This window comes from Dipodomys merriami, unplaced genomic scaffold, assembly GCF_024711535.1.
Source record: "Dipodomys merriami isolate MVZ:Mamm:240054 unplaced genomic scaffold, mDipMer1.0.p SCAF_14, whole genome shotgun sequence".
Classification (NCBI taxonomy): Eukaryota; Metazoa; Chordata; class Mammalia; order Rodentia; family Heteromyidae; genus Dipodomys; species Dipodomys merriami.
The window spans coordinates 20236524-20249251 of NW_027202715.1; the positions used below are offsets into that span (position 1 = coordinate 20236524).

The 12728-nt window shown below is 46.0% G+C and overlaps 1 protein-coding gene across 2 annotated transcripts in view; it reads left to right on the forward strand.

Annotated features, from left to right (window-relative positions):
• The first annotated feature begins 8541 nt into the window (after positions 1–8541).
• Slc25a16 (solute carrier family 25 member 16) overlaps positions 8542–12728 on the forward strand; it is a 29163-nt gene continuing 24976 nt past the window's right edge. For both annotated transcript variants that reach the window (XM_070020968.1, XM_070020969.1), the window contains exon 1: positions 8542–8752. In XM_070020968.1, the coding sequence (XP_069877069.1) occupies positions 8632–8752 (121 nt within the window). In that variant the 5' untranslated portion in view covers positions 8542–8631. The remainder of the gene's footprint in view (positions 8753–12728) is intronic.

A 12728-nucleotide genomic window follows, 5' to 3' on the forward strand; every position in this document is an offset into this window, starting at 1 on the left:
AGCAGGGGGAGGAGGGAATAGGAGGACCCTTGTGGCCTGCACAGCTGCTGTGCAGTCTGGCTTACCCAGCCCAGTTCCAGTAGGTGCCACCTACCTACCTGCGTGCGTTTGTTTTCTTGCCACTTCTGGGGTCTGAACTCAGGGCCTGGGAACCGTCTGTCCCCTGAGCTTTTCTCTAGGCTAGTGCTCTTCTACTTTGAGCCACAGCTAGGATTACAGGTGTGAGCCACCAGCACCTGACGCAGCTTTTTGCTCAAGGCTGGCACTGTGTCACACCTCTACTTTCAGATTTTTGCTGGTTATTTGGAGATAAGACTCTCAGATTTGTACACTCAGCCTGACTTTAAACTGGACTCCTGGGATCTCAGCTGAGTAGTTATAATTACAGGTGAGAACCATCAGAACCCAGGTCAAGAAATGTTTGCTTTGATAAGAAATGTATTCATTATCTTGTCCATGTAATTGTAACCCCTCTGTACAGTATTTTCTCAATTAAATAAATAAATAAATAAATGTTTGCTAAATGCTTGTCTAAGGTTTTGTCTGAGTTTTATGGTTCTAATCATTCAACTCTGTTTGCACAAATAAAGCCAAGTTGTTAGTAAACTCCAAGGCGTTGCAAACCTTAAATAATAAATAGGCTTGGGATATGGGTCAAGTGGTAGAGTACTTGTCTAGCAAGAGCAGTTTGGAGTTGAATTGCAAATACTTCCAAAAGACAATAAATACAAAACACCTCGTACCAATTCACATAAAGCAGAGGCTTGGCAATTCTTTATCCTATTCCTTTAATATAATAAGCATCTCAAAAATGTCTATCGTAGCTGGGCGCTGGTGGCTCAAGCCTGTAATCTTACTACTCAGGAGGCTGAGATCTGAGGATCACCGTTCAAAGCGAGCCCAGGAAGGAAAGTCCATGAAACTCTTTTTTTTTTTTTTTGGGTCCGGTCATGGGGCCTGAACTCTGGGCCTGGGCGCTGTCCCTCAGCTCTTCAGCTCAAGGCTTTAGCACTCTACCACTTGAGCCACAGCGCCACATCTGGCTTTTTTCTTTTTGCTTATGTGGTGCTGAGGAATTGAACCCAGGACCTCAGGCATGCAAGGTAAGTACTCTACCACTGAGCCACCTTCCCAGCCGCCCCCCCCCCCCCCCGCCCCTGGCTGGCTTTGAACCGTGATCCTCAGATCTCAGCCTCCGGAGTAGCTAGGATTACAGGTGTGAGCCACCAGCTCCCACAGAGCGCTCATCTTGTGCTGAAGAGCTGAAGGACAGCACTCAGGCCCAGAGTTCAAGCCCCACAACCAACAAAAAGAAAATGTCTGTCATTGCATTGTGAATCTCTAAGTCCCTTAGGTTCTCTAGAAGTGTATTATTCAAAATCAAGTATCAGCAGGGTGTGGTGGAGACCTAAGCAAGAGGATCATGAATTCTAGGCTAGGAGAGGCTAGAGAGCAAGGCTATCTTCTTTTTTTTTTTTTTTTGTCGGTCGTGGGGCTTGAACTCTGGGCCTGGGAGCTGTCCCTCAGCTCTTCAGCTCAAGGCGAGCGCTCTACCACTTGAGCTACAGCGCCACTTCCGGTTTGCTGGTGGTTTATTGGAGATAGGAGTCTCACGGTCTCTCCTGCCCGGGCTGGCTTTGAACCGCGATCCTCAGATCTCAGCCTCCTGATTAGCTAGGATTACAGGCGTGAGCCACCAGCGCCCGGCTAGCAAGGCTATCTTCTGTCTAAAATAAATAAACAAACAAACTGGCAACTAATTCCTCCAATAAACATTCCTTTCCCTTCCCTTTCCCTTTATCTTTTCTTCCTCTTTCTTATTTTTATTTAATTCATTTAATTAATTAATTTTTTTTTTTGCCAGTCCTAGGGCCTGAACTCAAGGCCTGGGCGCTGTCCCTGAGCTTCTTTTGCTCCAGGCAAGCGCTCTACCACTTGAGCCACAGTGCTACTTCCAGCCTTTTCTTTTTTTTTCTTTTTGTCGGTCATGGGGCTTGAACTCTGGGCTTGGGCGCTGTCCCTCAGCTCTTCAGCTCAAGGCAAGCGTTCTACCACTTGAGCTACAGTGCCACTTCCGGTTTTCTGGTGGTTTATTGGAGATAAGAGTCTCACAGCCTTTCCCGCTCAGGCTGGCTTTGAACCATGATCCTCAGATCTCAGACTTCCAGCCTTTTCTGTTTATGTGGTACTGAGGAATCGAACCCAGGGCTTCGTGCATGCTAGACAAGCACTCTACAACTAAACCACACTCCCAGCCCTCTATTTTTTTTTTTTTGAGATAGTGTCTTGCTATGTAGATAATTGGCATCATACTTATACTTATGTTCCTCCTAATATAACAGATACTTAAAAGCTAATTTTGTTAAAACAAACAAACAAAAACAACTGATTTGTTACTTGGGCTAGAATAAACCCAAAAGATAGTTCAAAAGAAGATAAAAGCAGGGCGCTGGTGGCTCAAGCCTGTAATCCTACCTACTCCGGAGGCTCAGATCTGAGGATTGGGGTTCAAAGCCAGCCTGGGCAGGAAAGTCTGCGAGATCCTTATCTCCAATAAACCAGTAGAAAACTAGAAGTGGTGCTGTGGCTCAAGCGGTAGAGCACTAGCCTTGAGCTGAAGAGCACAGGGACGGCTCCCAAGCCTAAAGTTCAAGCCCCATGACCAACAAAAACAAAAAACCCCAAAAATAAAAACAAAAAATCCCCAACAAGAGAAAGGCTTGAGAAGCCTGTCTATTTTGTGTGAGGCATTCTCTTCTGCAGTCACCTCAGAATTGAGGAAGAGCAGAAATAATAGATAAAAGCTAACTATCTTGTATCAGGAATTGAAGCTTCCCACCCTCCTCCAAAGTAACATGGACTTTCTCATTGGAGCAAGGCTTGCCTGACCAATACTGAGATGAGACACCAGATCCCACCTATGACCCAGAACATATAATAATTATGCAACCTCACTTCCTTAATTCTTCTATTTAAAACCCAGACTGCATATCTATACATGGAAGCCTGGGTGAAGTGTTTTCCTTTCCCAGGAGGAGCTATTTTGAACATTGGGCTGAGTGGCCCAACCAGACACTTGAAACCTTTGGAGTTGGGATTCTATCCTAGAGCTCAAGTTACAGTGCCTTATACTCCCAGTGTTGACATTCCCTGCATGTCTAGCCTAGGAAATGTTCTGTGATGCTGGGGATTGAACTCAGGGCTTCATGAATGCTAGTCATGAGCTCCAGCCTGAGAGTCACCTTTGTACATTATTCAGTGTTGTGCAAATAAACACGGCTTCAGTTGCAACTTAAATGGCTCAAACTTCCAAGTTTATCTCTTTTCTACCAAGGTTTCTTTTTTTTTTGTTGTTGGTCATGGGACCTGATCTCTGGGCCTGGGTGCTGTCCATCAGCTCTTCAGCTCAAGGGTAGCGCTCTACCACTTGAACCATAGTACCATTTCCAACTCTTTCTGCTTATATGGTGCTGAGGAATCGAACCCAGGGCCTCATGCATGCAAGGCAAGTGCTCTACTACTGAGCCACCTTCCCAGCTCCCTCTACCAAGGTTTCTAAGACCCAGGAAATCTCCCTTTCTCCTCCCCCCCCACCTCTCTTTTGCCAGTCCTGGGGCTTGAGCTTAGGGCCTGGGCTCTGTCCCTGAGCCTCTCTATGCTCAAGACTAGCTCTCTACCACTTGAGCCACAGCACCATTACCAGTTTTCTGGTGGCTTTTGGAGATAAGAGTCTCACAGACATTCCTGCACAGGCAGATTTATTTATTTATTTATTTATTTTTTTGGTCATGGGGCTTGAACTCTGGGCCTCAGCTCTTCAGCTCAAGGCTACCACTCTACCACTTGAGCCACAGCGCCACTTCTGGCTTTTTCTGCTTATGTGGTGCTGAGGAATCAAACCCAGGGCCTCATGCACACAAGGCAAACACTCTACCACTGAGCCACCTTCCCAGCCCTTCCAGCTTTTTCTATTTATGTGGTACTGAGGAATTGAACCCAGGCCTCTATGCATGCTAGGCAAGCACTCTACCATTAAGCCACATTCCCGCCCCTAGGAAATCTCTTATTTCCAGGTAAATGGCTCTTAGAGCCAGGTGCTTATGGCTAGCTATAACCCAAGCTACTCAAGAGGCTGAGATCTGGGGCTCAAGTTTCAAAGCCAACCTGGGCAGCAAAGTCCTTGAGATTCTTTTTTTGGGACTTGAACTCTGGGCCTGAGTGCTGTCCCTCAGCTCTTCAGCTCAAGCCTAGTGCTCTACCACGTGAGCTACAGAGCCACTTCCCGTTTTCTGGTCCTTTAGAGATAAGAGTTTCACTGACTTTCCTGCCTGGGCTGGCTTTGAACCAAGATCCTCAGATCTCAGCCTCCTGAGTAGCTAAGATTTTACAGGAGTGAGCCACTGGAGCCCAGCTAGCCTGAGATTCTTTTTTGTTTGTTTGTTTGTTTTCTTTTTTTTTTTTGGGTCCAGTTGTGGGGCCTGAACTCTGGGCCTGGGCGCTGTCCCTCAGCTCTTCAGCTCAAGGCTAGCACTCTACCACTTGAGCCACAGCGCCACTTCTGGCTTTTTTCTTTTTGCTTATGTGGTGCTGAGGAATCAAACCCAGGGCCTCATGCATGCAAGGCAAGCACTCTACCACTGAGCCACCTTCCCAGCCCTAGCCTCAGATTCTTGTCTCTAATAAACCACCAATAAACCAGAAGCATATTTATGACTCAAGCGATACAGCAGCAGACTTGTACAAAAAAGATAAAGGACAACACCTGAGCCTGAGTTCAAGCCCCAGGACAGGCACATATATACACACAAATGATTTATAGAGCTTTGAAAAATAGGATTTTAGGGGTGGGAATGTGGCAGAATAAACAAACATTTTTATTTATTTATTTAGTTACTTTTTGGGTACAGTCGTGGGGCCTGGACACTGTCCCTCAGCTCTTCAGCTCAAGGCTAGTGCTCTACCACTTGAGCCACAGCGCCACTTCTGGCTTTCTTCTTTTTGCTTATGTGGTGCTGGGGAATCACACCCAGGGCCTCATGCATGCAAGGCAAGCACTCTACCACTGAACCACCTTCCCAGCCCACAAACAAACATTTAAATCTCCCCAATTTAGGAAGAGGGGGTTAAGGAAGGAAAAAACTGGGAGAAAATGAGGGAGGGAGTGATAGTGACTCTATTCAAAAAGAAATATAATCGCCTGGGTATGTGGCTTAGTGGTACAGTGCTTGCCTAGCATACATGAAAGCCCTGGGTTTGATTTCTCATAAGGAGGAAAAGTCAGAAGTAGTGCTGTGGCTCAAGTGGTAGAGTGCTAGCCTTGAGCAAAAGAAGCTCAGGGATAGTGTCCAGGCCCTGAGTTCAAGTCCCAGGACTGGCAAAAATTAAAATAAACTTAAAAAGTAAAGAAATGTACTCATTATCTGATTTATGTAATTGTAATCCCGATATATATCACCTTTACAATAAAAAAACCCTCATTTCCCATAACGCGCCCGCGCACACACACACACACACACACACACACACACACACACACGCACGCACGCACACACGCACATACACAATTATTTTGGTGGGATTTAACCAAGTCCTTCTACTTGCTAGTAACCTCTCTACTACTGAGCTAAATCCCTGTGAGCCATCTGTGCTCTCAATATTACACATCATCATCATCATTTTTTAAATCTTACCAGTCCTGGGGCTCAAACTCAGTGCTGGGCACTGTTCCTGAGAGTCTTTTGCTCAGAGCTAGCACTCTACCCCTTGAGCCACAGCGCCACTTCTGGTCTTTTCTCTTTATGTGGTACTGAGGCTTCAAGCATGCTAGGCAAGCACTCTACCACTAAGCCACATTCCCAGCCCATAATTTTTTTTTACTGTGTGTGTGTGTGTGTGTGTGTGTGTGTGTGTGTGTGTGTGTGTGTGTGAATGTGTGTGTGTGAATGTGTGTGCCAGTACTGGGCTTAAACTCGGACCGAGGTTCTATCCCTTAGCTTTTTCTGCTCAATTCTGGCACTCTACCACTTGGAGTCACAGTTTCATTTCCTGTTTATTGGTAGTTACATTGGAGATAGAAGTCTTATGGACTTTCTTGTTCAAGTTGACTTCAAAACTCAGTCCTCAGAGCTCAGCCTCCTGAATGGCTAGGATTATAAACATGAGTCACTCATTTCCAGCTAGTTGCTTGTTCTTTAGCACTAGGTATTAGTTTCTAACTATTCACAAAGGGAAAGAGGTAAACAATTGTCTTTAACTATGCTTCTTACCATTTACCATTTGATACTAATGTCAAACAACACATTTTATCAAATACATAATCCTTGTCTTATGGAATTTACATCTTGGTGGGGGAAAATGGATACAAACATTTAGATTTAATGTTAATATATATAAAATGTGTCTATAAAAATTGCTGGTGTAGGCTGGGAATGTGGCTTAGTGGTAGAGTGCTTGCCTAGAATGGATGAAGCCCTGGATTCACTAAGCCCTAGGCTAGTGCTCTATTACTTGAACCATAATGCTACTTCTGGCCCTTTTCTGAGTAGTTTATTGTAGATAAGAGTCTCAGGGCCTTTTCTGCCTGGGCTGGCTTTGAACCAGGATTCCCAGATCTCATCCTCCTAAGTAGCTAGGATTACAGCATGAACCTTTGATACCCAGCTTGTTTCAGCTTTTTATTTATCATCTGTCTTTCTGTCTTTCTATTATCTATGTGCCTATCAGTAATCTATACTTAATTTATTTATTATGGTTGTTACTGGGGCTTCACACTTAGGGCTTCACATTCTTTTTTTTTTTTTTGCTGGTCGTGGAGCTTGAATTCTGGGCTTAGGCACTGTCCCTCAGCTCTTCAGCTCAAGGTTAGCACTCTACCACTAGAGCCACAGTGCCTCTTTTGGCTTTTTCTGCTTATGTGGTGCTGAGGAATTGAACCCAGGGCCTCATGCATGTAAGGCGAGCACTCTACTACTGAGCCACCTTCCCAGTCTGGTTTCACATTCTTGCTAGGCTCTGTTTACAGAAGGAGCTCTACTACTTGAGCCATACATCCATTATTGGCTTTTTGTTGGTTAATCGAAGGTAGTTTCTTGGATTTGTCTTTCTTTCTTTTTCTTTTCTTTTTTCTTTCTTTCTTTCTTTCTTTCTTTCTTTTTTTTTTTTTTGGTCAGTTATGGGGCTTGAACTCTGGCCGTGGGTGCTGTCACTGTGCTCTTCAGCTCAAGGTGAGCACTTTACCACTTGAGCCACAGCACCACTTGCAGTTTTCTGGTTGTTTATGGGAGATGAGAGTCTCAAGGACTTTCTTCCCCGGGCTGGCTTTCAACTGCGATGCTCAGATATCAACCTCCTGAGTAGCTAGGATTACAGGCATGAGCCCCAGCACCAAGCTTGGATTTGTCTTTCACAGATGGAAAATCCTCAGATCTCAGCCTTCTTAGTAACTGGTACTATAGGAATGAGGATTACTTTAGCTGTTATGTTAAGAACTGACAGCAGAGGGCAGGAGAAAACAGCGAGAATATTTTGCATTAAAGTTTATTGACTGAAAATAGAATCATTATTTACTGCAAAAAGGAAACAGTATGCTTGGAAAAAAATCATAAATTTAAATTTGGTTATAATGAACGGAAATTGGTGTCATTTAGATATAAAGAGAGAGAAATACTGGCATGGTGGTTTTTGACTAATCCAAGCACTTAGAGAGGAGGTGGAGGCAACATTCTGGGCTCAAATTCAAAGGTGTAGTAGGTGTAGTAGACAGAGTGGAAGCTTAGGGAAGTGAGGGAAGGATGAAATTGAGGGTCAGTTGTTACTGGAAATTTTACACAGCTAATTAATCCTGTATCTGGTATGAGAAGAATTTAGGAAATGTAAAAGTGATATAAAAGTCTAATGGGAAGGAAACATTTGAAATTGAACCATTTCTAGGGTTAGTGTGTGTGTGTGTGTGTGTGTGTGTGTGTGTGTGTGTGTGTGTGTGTGTGCTGATACCAAGGTTTGAACCCAGAACCTCATGCTCAAGGCTGTCACATTATCACTTGAGCCACATCTTCAGTTTGGTCCTTGTTTTGAATTCAGGGTCTTCAAGAAGCTTGGAGCTTCTTCGCTCAAGGCTGGCACTTTACCCCTTGAGCCACACTTGCACCTCTGGCTTTGTACTGGTTAAGTGAAGGTAAGAGTCTATAGAACTTGTCAATCGGGCTGGTTCTGAACCGCGATCCTCAGATCTCAGCTTCCTGAGTCGTTGGGGTTACAGGTGAAAGCCGAGGGCACCACCGAGCGGCAGTAGGTTTGGAAGGGACTGGAGAAACCTTATCCCTCCCCAACCTGATCAAAAAGGCGCCAAACTGCAAAGTCCGCAGCGGACACCAGGAGAGCCTGGCCCCGCCCACACAGCCCTGCCCCCTTACGTCACCAGCACGAGGTTGAGGCGCCTGGGCACCGCCCCCTTCTGCTTCTGGCCCCGCCTCCTCGGGCCGCCCCTGACGTCATCATCCCGCGCGGCAGCGTCCGAGTCACTTGGCCCCGCCCGCGCGGCGGCCGGCCCCAGTGTCAATGCCCGCGCCAGCCATGGTCTGGGCCTGTGGTTTGTAAGTTGTCATCAGAAGCTCCCGACGTGGGCAGGTCCTGATGGCTGCAGCAGCGGCCCTGGCAGCGGCCGACTCTCCGCCCGCGGTGCCGCAGGCAGCCGGGGCTGGAGGGCCCACAGCTCGCCGAGACTTCTACTGGCTTCGCTCTTTCGTGGCTGGAGGTGGGTGTCTGCAGGCGGCACCCGGCGCTGCTGGGTGCCGGCCGGTGCCAGCGGCTGCCAGCGGCCCCGATGATGTCTTGTGCTGGACTTGCTTCTCTGCCCTGCTGGCTCCTTATTGTTTTCTACTGTACCCGACTGGTGGTGACAGTCAGGTCCCGGGGAGTTGGGCCTTGGGCCCCGGGGGAGCGGCTGGGGACGGGCTAGAACTGAACCAGGAGGCATCTGTTTTGCCGGGATGGAAGAAGGGGGTTCTTTACGTGATACACTTTCTTTAATAAAGAACGAGGGTGATTGAGTGTAGCGTTGCATGTTGCTCAAAGGGTGACAAGTGGTGGTTAGCTTTCCAAAAATGACTGGGAATTGTGTAAAACTATCGGCAACCAAAACTGGTTCAAAGGCGCTCTAAAAACGATGCCAGAGCTACTTGAAAAGGCCTATTGTTGTGACTGTGAAGCCAAAAGGTTCACTTTGTCTCAACGAAATTTCCTCTTGTTTTTTGGTTTGGTAGGTCGTGGGACTTGAACTCTGGGCCTGGGCGCTGTCCCTGAGCTCTTCAGCTCAAGGCTAGCCCTCTACCATTTGAGCCACAACGCCACTTCTGGTTTTTGATGGTTAATTGGAGATAAGAGTCTCACAGACTTTCCTGCCTGGGCTGGCTTTGAACTGCAATCCTCAGATCTCAGCTTCCTGAGTAGCTAGGATTACAGGTGTGAGCCACCTGTGCCTGGCTTCTCTTGAGTTCTTATAAACAAATGTTTTCATCTCTGTCCTTCTATGGTTGTTTCTCTAGGTTGTCAACACTGAATTACAAAAGGCTAGGAACAAAAAATATTTGTAGTTTGAGGACTTGTTGAAAGATAGTATCTGCTTGCCTCTCATGCCTGAGGCCCTGGGTTCGATTCCTCAGCACCACATAAGAAAAAAGAAAAAAGCCGGAAGTGGCACTGTGGCTCAAGTGGTAGAGCGCTAGCCTTGAGCTGAAGAGCTGAGGGACAGCGACCAGGCCCAGAGTTCAGGCTCCACGACTGGACCCCCCCCCAAAAAAAAAAAAAAAAGATAGTATCTGAAAAATATAGCAGTATTAAGAATTTAATTTTTTTTTTTTTGTCGGTCGTGGGGCTTAACTCTGGGCCTGGATGCTGTCCCTCAGCTCTTCAGCTCAAGGCTAGCACTCTACCACTTGAGCCACAGCACCACTTCCAGCTTTTTCTGCTTATGTGGTGCTGAGGAATCAAACCCAGGGCCTCATGCATGCAAGGCAAGCACTCTACCACTGAGCCATCTTCCAGCCCCTAATTATTTTGTTTTTGGCTGATAAAAGTAAATTCAAGGCCAGGAATCGGTAGCTCATGCCTGTAATCCTGGCTACTCAGGAGGTTGAGCTCTGAGGATCATGATTCAAAGCCAGCCCCCGCAGAAACTCCATAAGTCTCATCTCCAATAAACCACTCAGAAAACAGGAAGTAGCGTTGTAGCTCCAGTGGTAGAGTGTTCCCCTTGAGCTGCGGGATAGTGCCCCAGAGTTCAAGCCCCACGACCTACCCCCCCCCCCAAAAAAAAAGTACATTTAATGCCGGGTGTTGGTGGTTTAGGCCTGTAATCCTAGCTAAACCAGAGGCTGAGATCTGAGGATTGCGGTTCAAAGCCAGCCTGGGCAGGAAAGTCTTTGAGACTCTTTTTTTTTTGGGGGGTCCAGTTGTGGGGCCTGAACTCTGGGCCTGGGCGCTGTCCCTCATTTCTTCAGCTTAAGGCTAGCACTCTACCACTTGAGCCACAGCGCCACTTCCGGCTTTTTTCTTTTTGCTTATGTGGTGCTGAGGAATTGAATCCAGGGCCTCAGGCATGCAAGGCAAGCACTCTACCACTGAGCCACCTTCCCAGCTCTCTTTGAGACTCTTGTTTTTTTTGTTTTTTGTTTTTTGGTCCAGTCGTGGGGCCTGAACTCTGGGCCTGGGCGTTGTCCCTCAGCTCTTCAGCTCAAGGCTAGCGCTCTACCACTTGAGCCACAGCACCACTTCCAGCTTTTTACTTTTTGCTTATGTGGTGCTGAGGAATTGAACTCAGGGCCTCAGGCATGCAAGGCAAGCGCTCTACCACTGAGCCACCTTCCCAGCCCTCTTTGAGACTCTTATCTCCAGTAAACCACCAGAAAACCAGAAATGGCACTGTGGCTCAAGTGGTAGAGTGCTTGCCTTGAGCTGAAGAGCTGAGGGACAGAGGCCAGGCCCAGAGTTCAAGCCCCATGACTGACAAAACAAACTAAAAAAGTATATTCATTTATTAACAGTGGAGGCTATGAGTGCCAGCTCTACCTGCTTTTATACACAAGAGAACAAAATGGGGCACTTTACCCTTGCTGTGTTTCCTCCTGAATGAGGCACTATAGGGAATAAAGAAAATAAACAAAAAGAGAAAGTAACTTTATCATATATTTGAAGGTGATGAATGCAAAGGAGACTGAGGCAAGAAATAAAGAAGTGGAAAATATGCAGGGTCAGCTAGGATGGTTGTGGTTAGTCTTTATCATTGAGAGAATACGACTCAGCTAACTTCTGAGTGTTTTTGGGGGGGAGGGGAGGGGAGACAGGGTCTTTCTGTGTAGGCTTCAGATTCCAAGTGTGGATTATAGGCAGGTGTCTTCATACACCCACTTCCTCTACTTTGGGTTTGGGTTCTTGTTATCTTGCTCAGGCTGTTATCAAAGAACTGTCAGTTCTTCTGCTTCTGTGTAGCTGAGACTGCTGGCACACAGCTACACACTAGACTGAGGAGATTAAAGGAATTAGGAAGTATAGCAAGTTCATATCTAAAGAAGGAGAAGCTAAAGCAAAGGTTGGGGGGGGCCTAGTCTGTTGAAACAGTTGCTTCAAGGACTAAGGCTGAAGATAGGTGATTTTTTTTAGGGAAGGAAGTTAGGCAAAAAGTAAGGGCTGGCAAAAAAAAAAAGTAAGGACTGGTAAAGAGTTATAAGACTTGGAGTGAAGTGGAGAACAATTGTAGATTTTCAGAAGCAAAGACATAATGTGACAGGGTTTGTGTTGGTCCTGGGCTTTCACTCAGGCTGTGGGGCTGTGCCCCTGAGCTTTTTTTGCCCAAGGCTAGAGCTTTAATCACTTGAGCCACAGCTCCACTTTTGGATTTTTGATGATTAATTGGAGGTAAGAGTCCCTTGGACTTCTAACCCATATCCTCAGATCTCAGCTTCTTGTATATCTAGGATTACAGGTGTTAGACACTATCTCCTGTTTTTGTTTTTTTTAAATTTTATTTAATTTTTTTTTTTTTCCGGTCGTGGGGCCTGAACTCTGGGCCTGGACGCTGTCCCTCAGCTCTTCAGCTCAAGGCTAGCGCTCTACCACTTGAGCCACAGCGCCACTTCCGGCTTTTTTCTTTTTGCTTATGTGGTGCTGAGGAATCGAACCCAGGGCCTCGAGCATGCAAGGCAAGCGCTCTACCACTGAGCCACCTTCCCAGCCCTTTTTTAATATTTAAATGGTTGTACAAAGGGATAAAAAACTACTTTCATTATATGGTTAATGTATACAGTTGTACATGACTAACAAGACAATACAGCATAATATAAAATCATGCATAGCCATATTTGTAGTTTAGCTTCAGTTTTGATAGTCAAGGTTGTTATTTCCATTAGTTCAGATAGGAAAATTCTAGTATGGAAACTTATGTATAGATATCATATTCAAACATTTAAGTAAAGCCCATGGAAGCACTTTGCTCTGCTTTTATCCACATCTGTGGCCAGCAGTATGTGTTATGGGCCAAATACATATTTACCGAATGCATAAATGAATGAAGAATTTTGTGGTTAAAAGTTGATTGTTTCAAGTGAAAAAGTCATCCAGAGGAAAAGGTGGTCATTTCAAACAGTTCTGCAAATAATATCTTGGGCTCTATCTCCACGTATTAGCAAAATTACTTGTGTTCATCAGGCACTAGGGACTGCTTTGTTCTCCTAGGA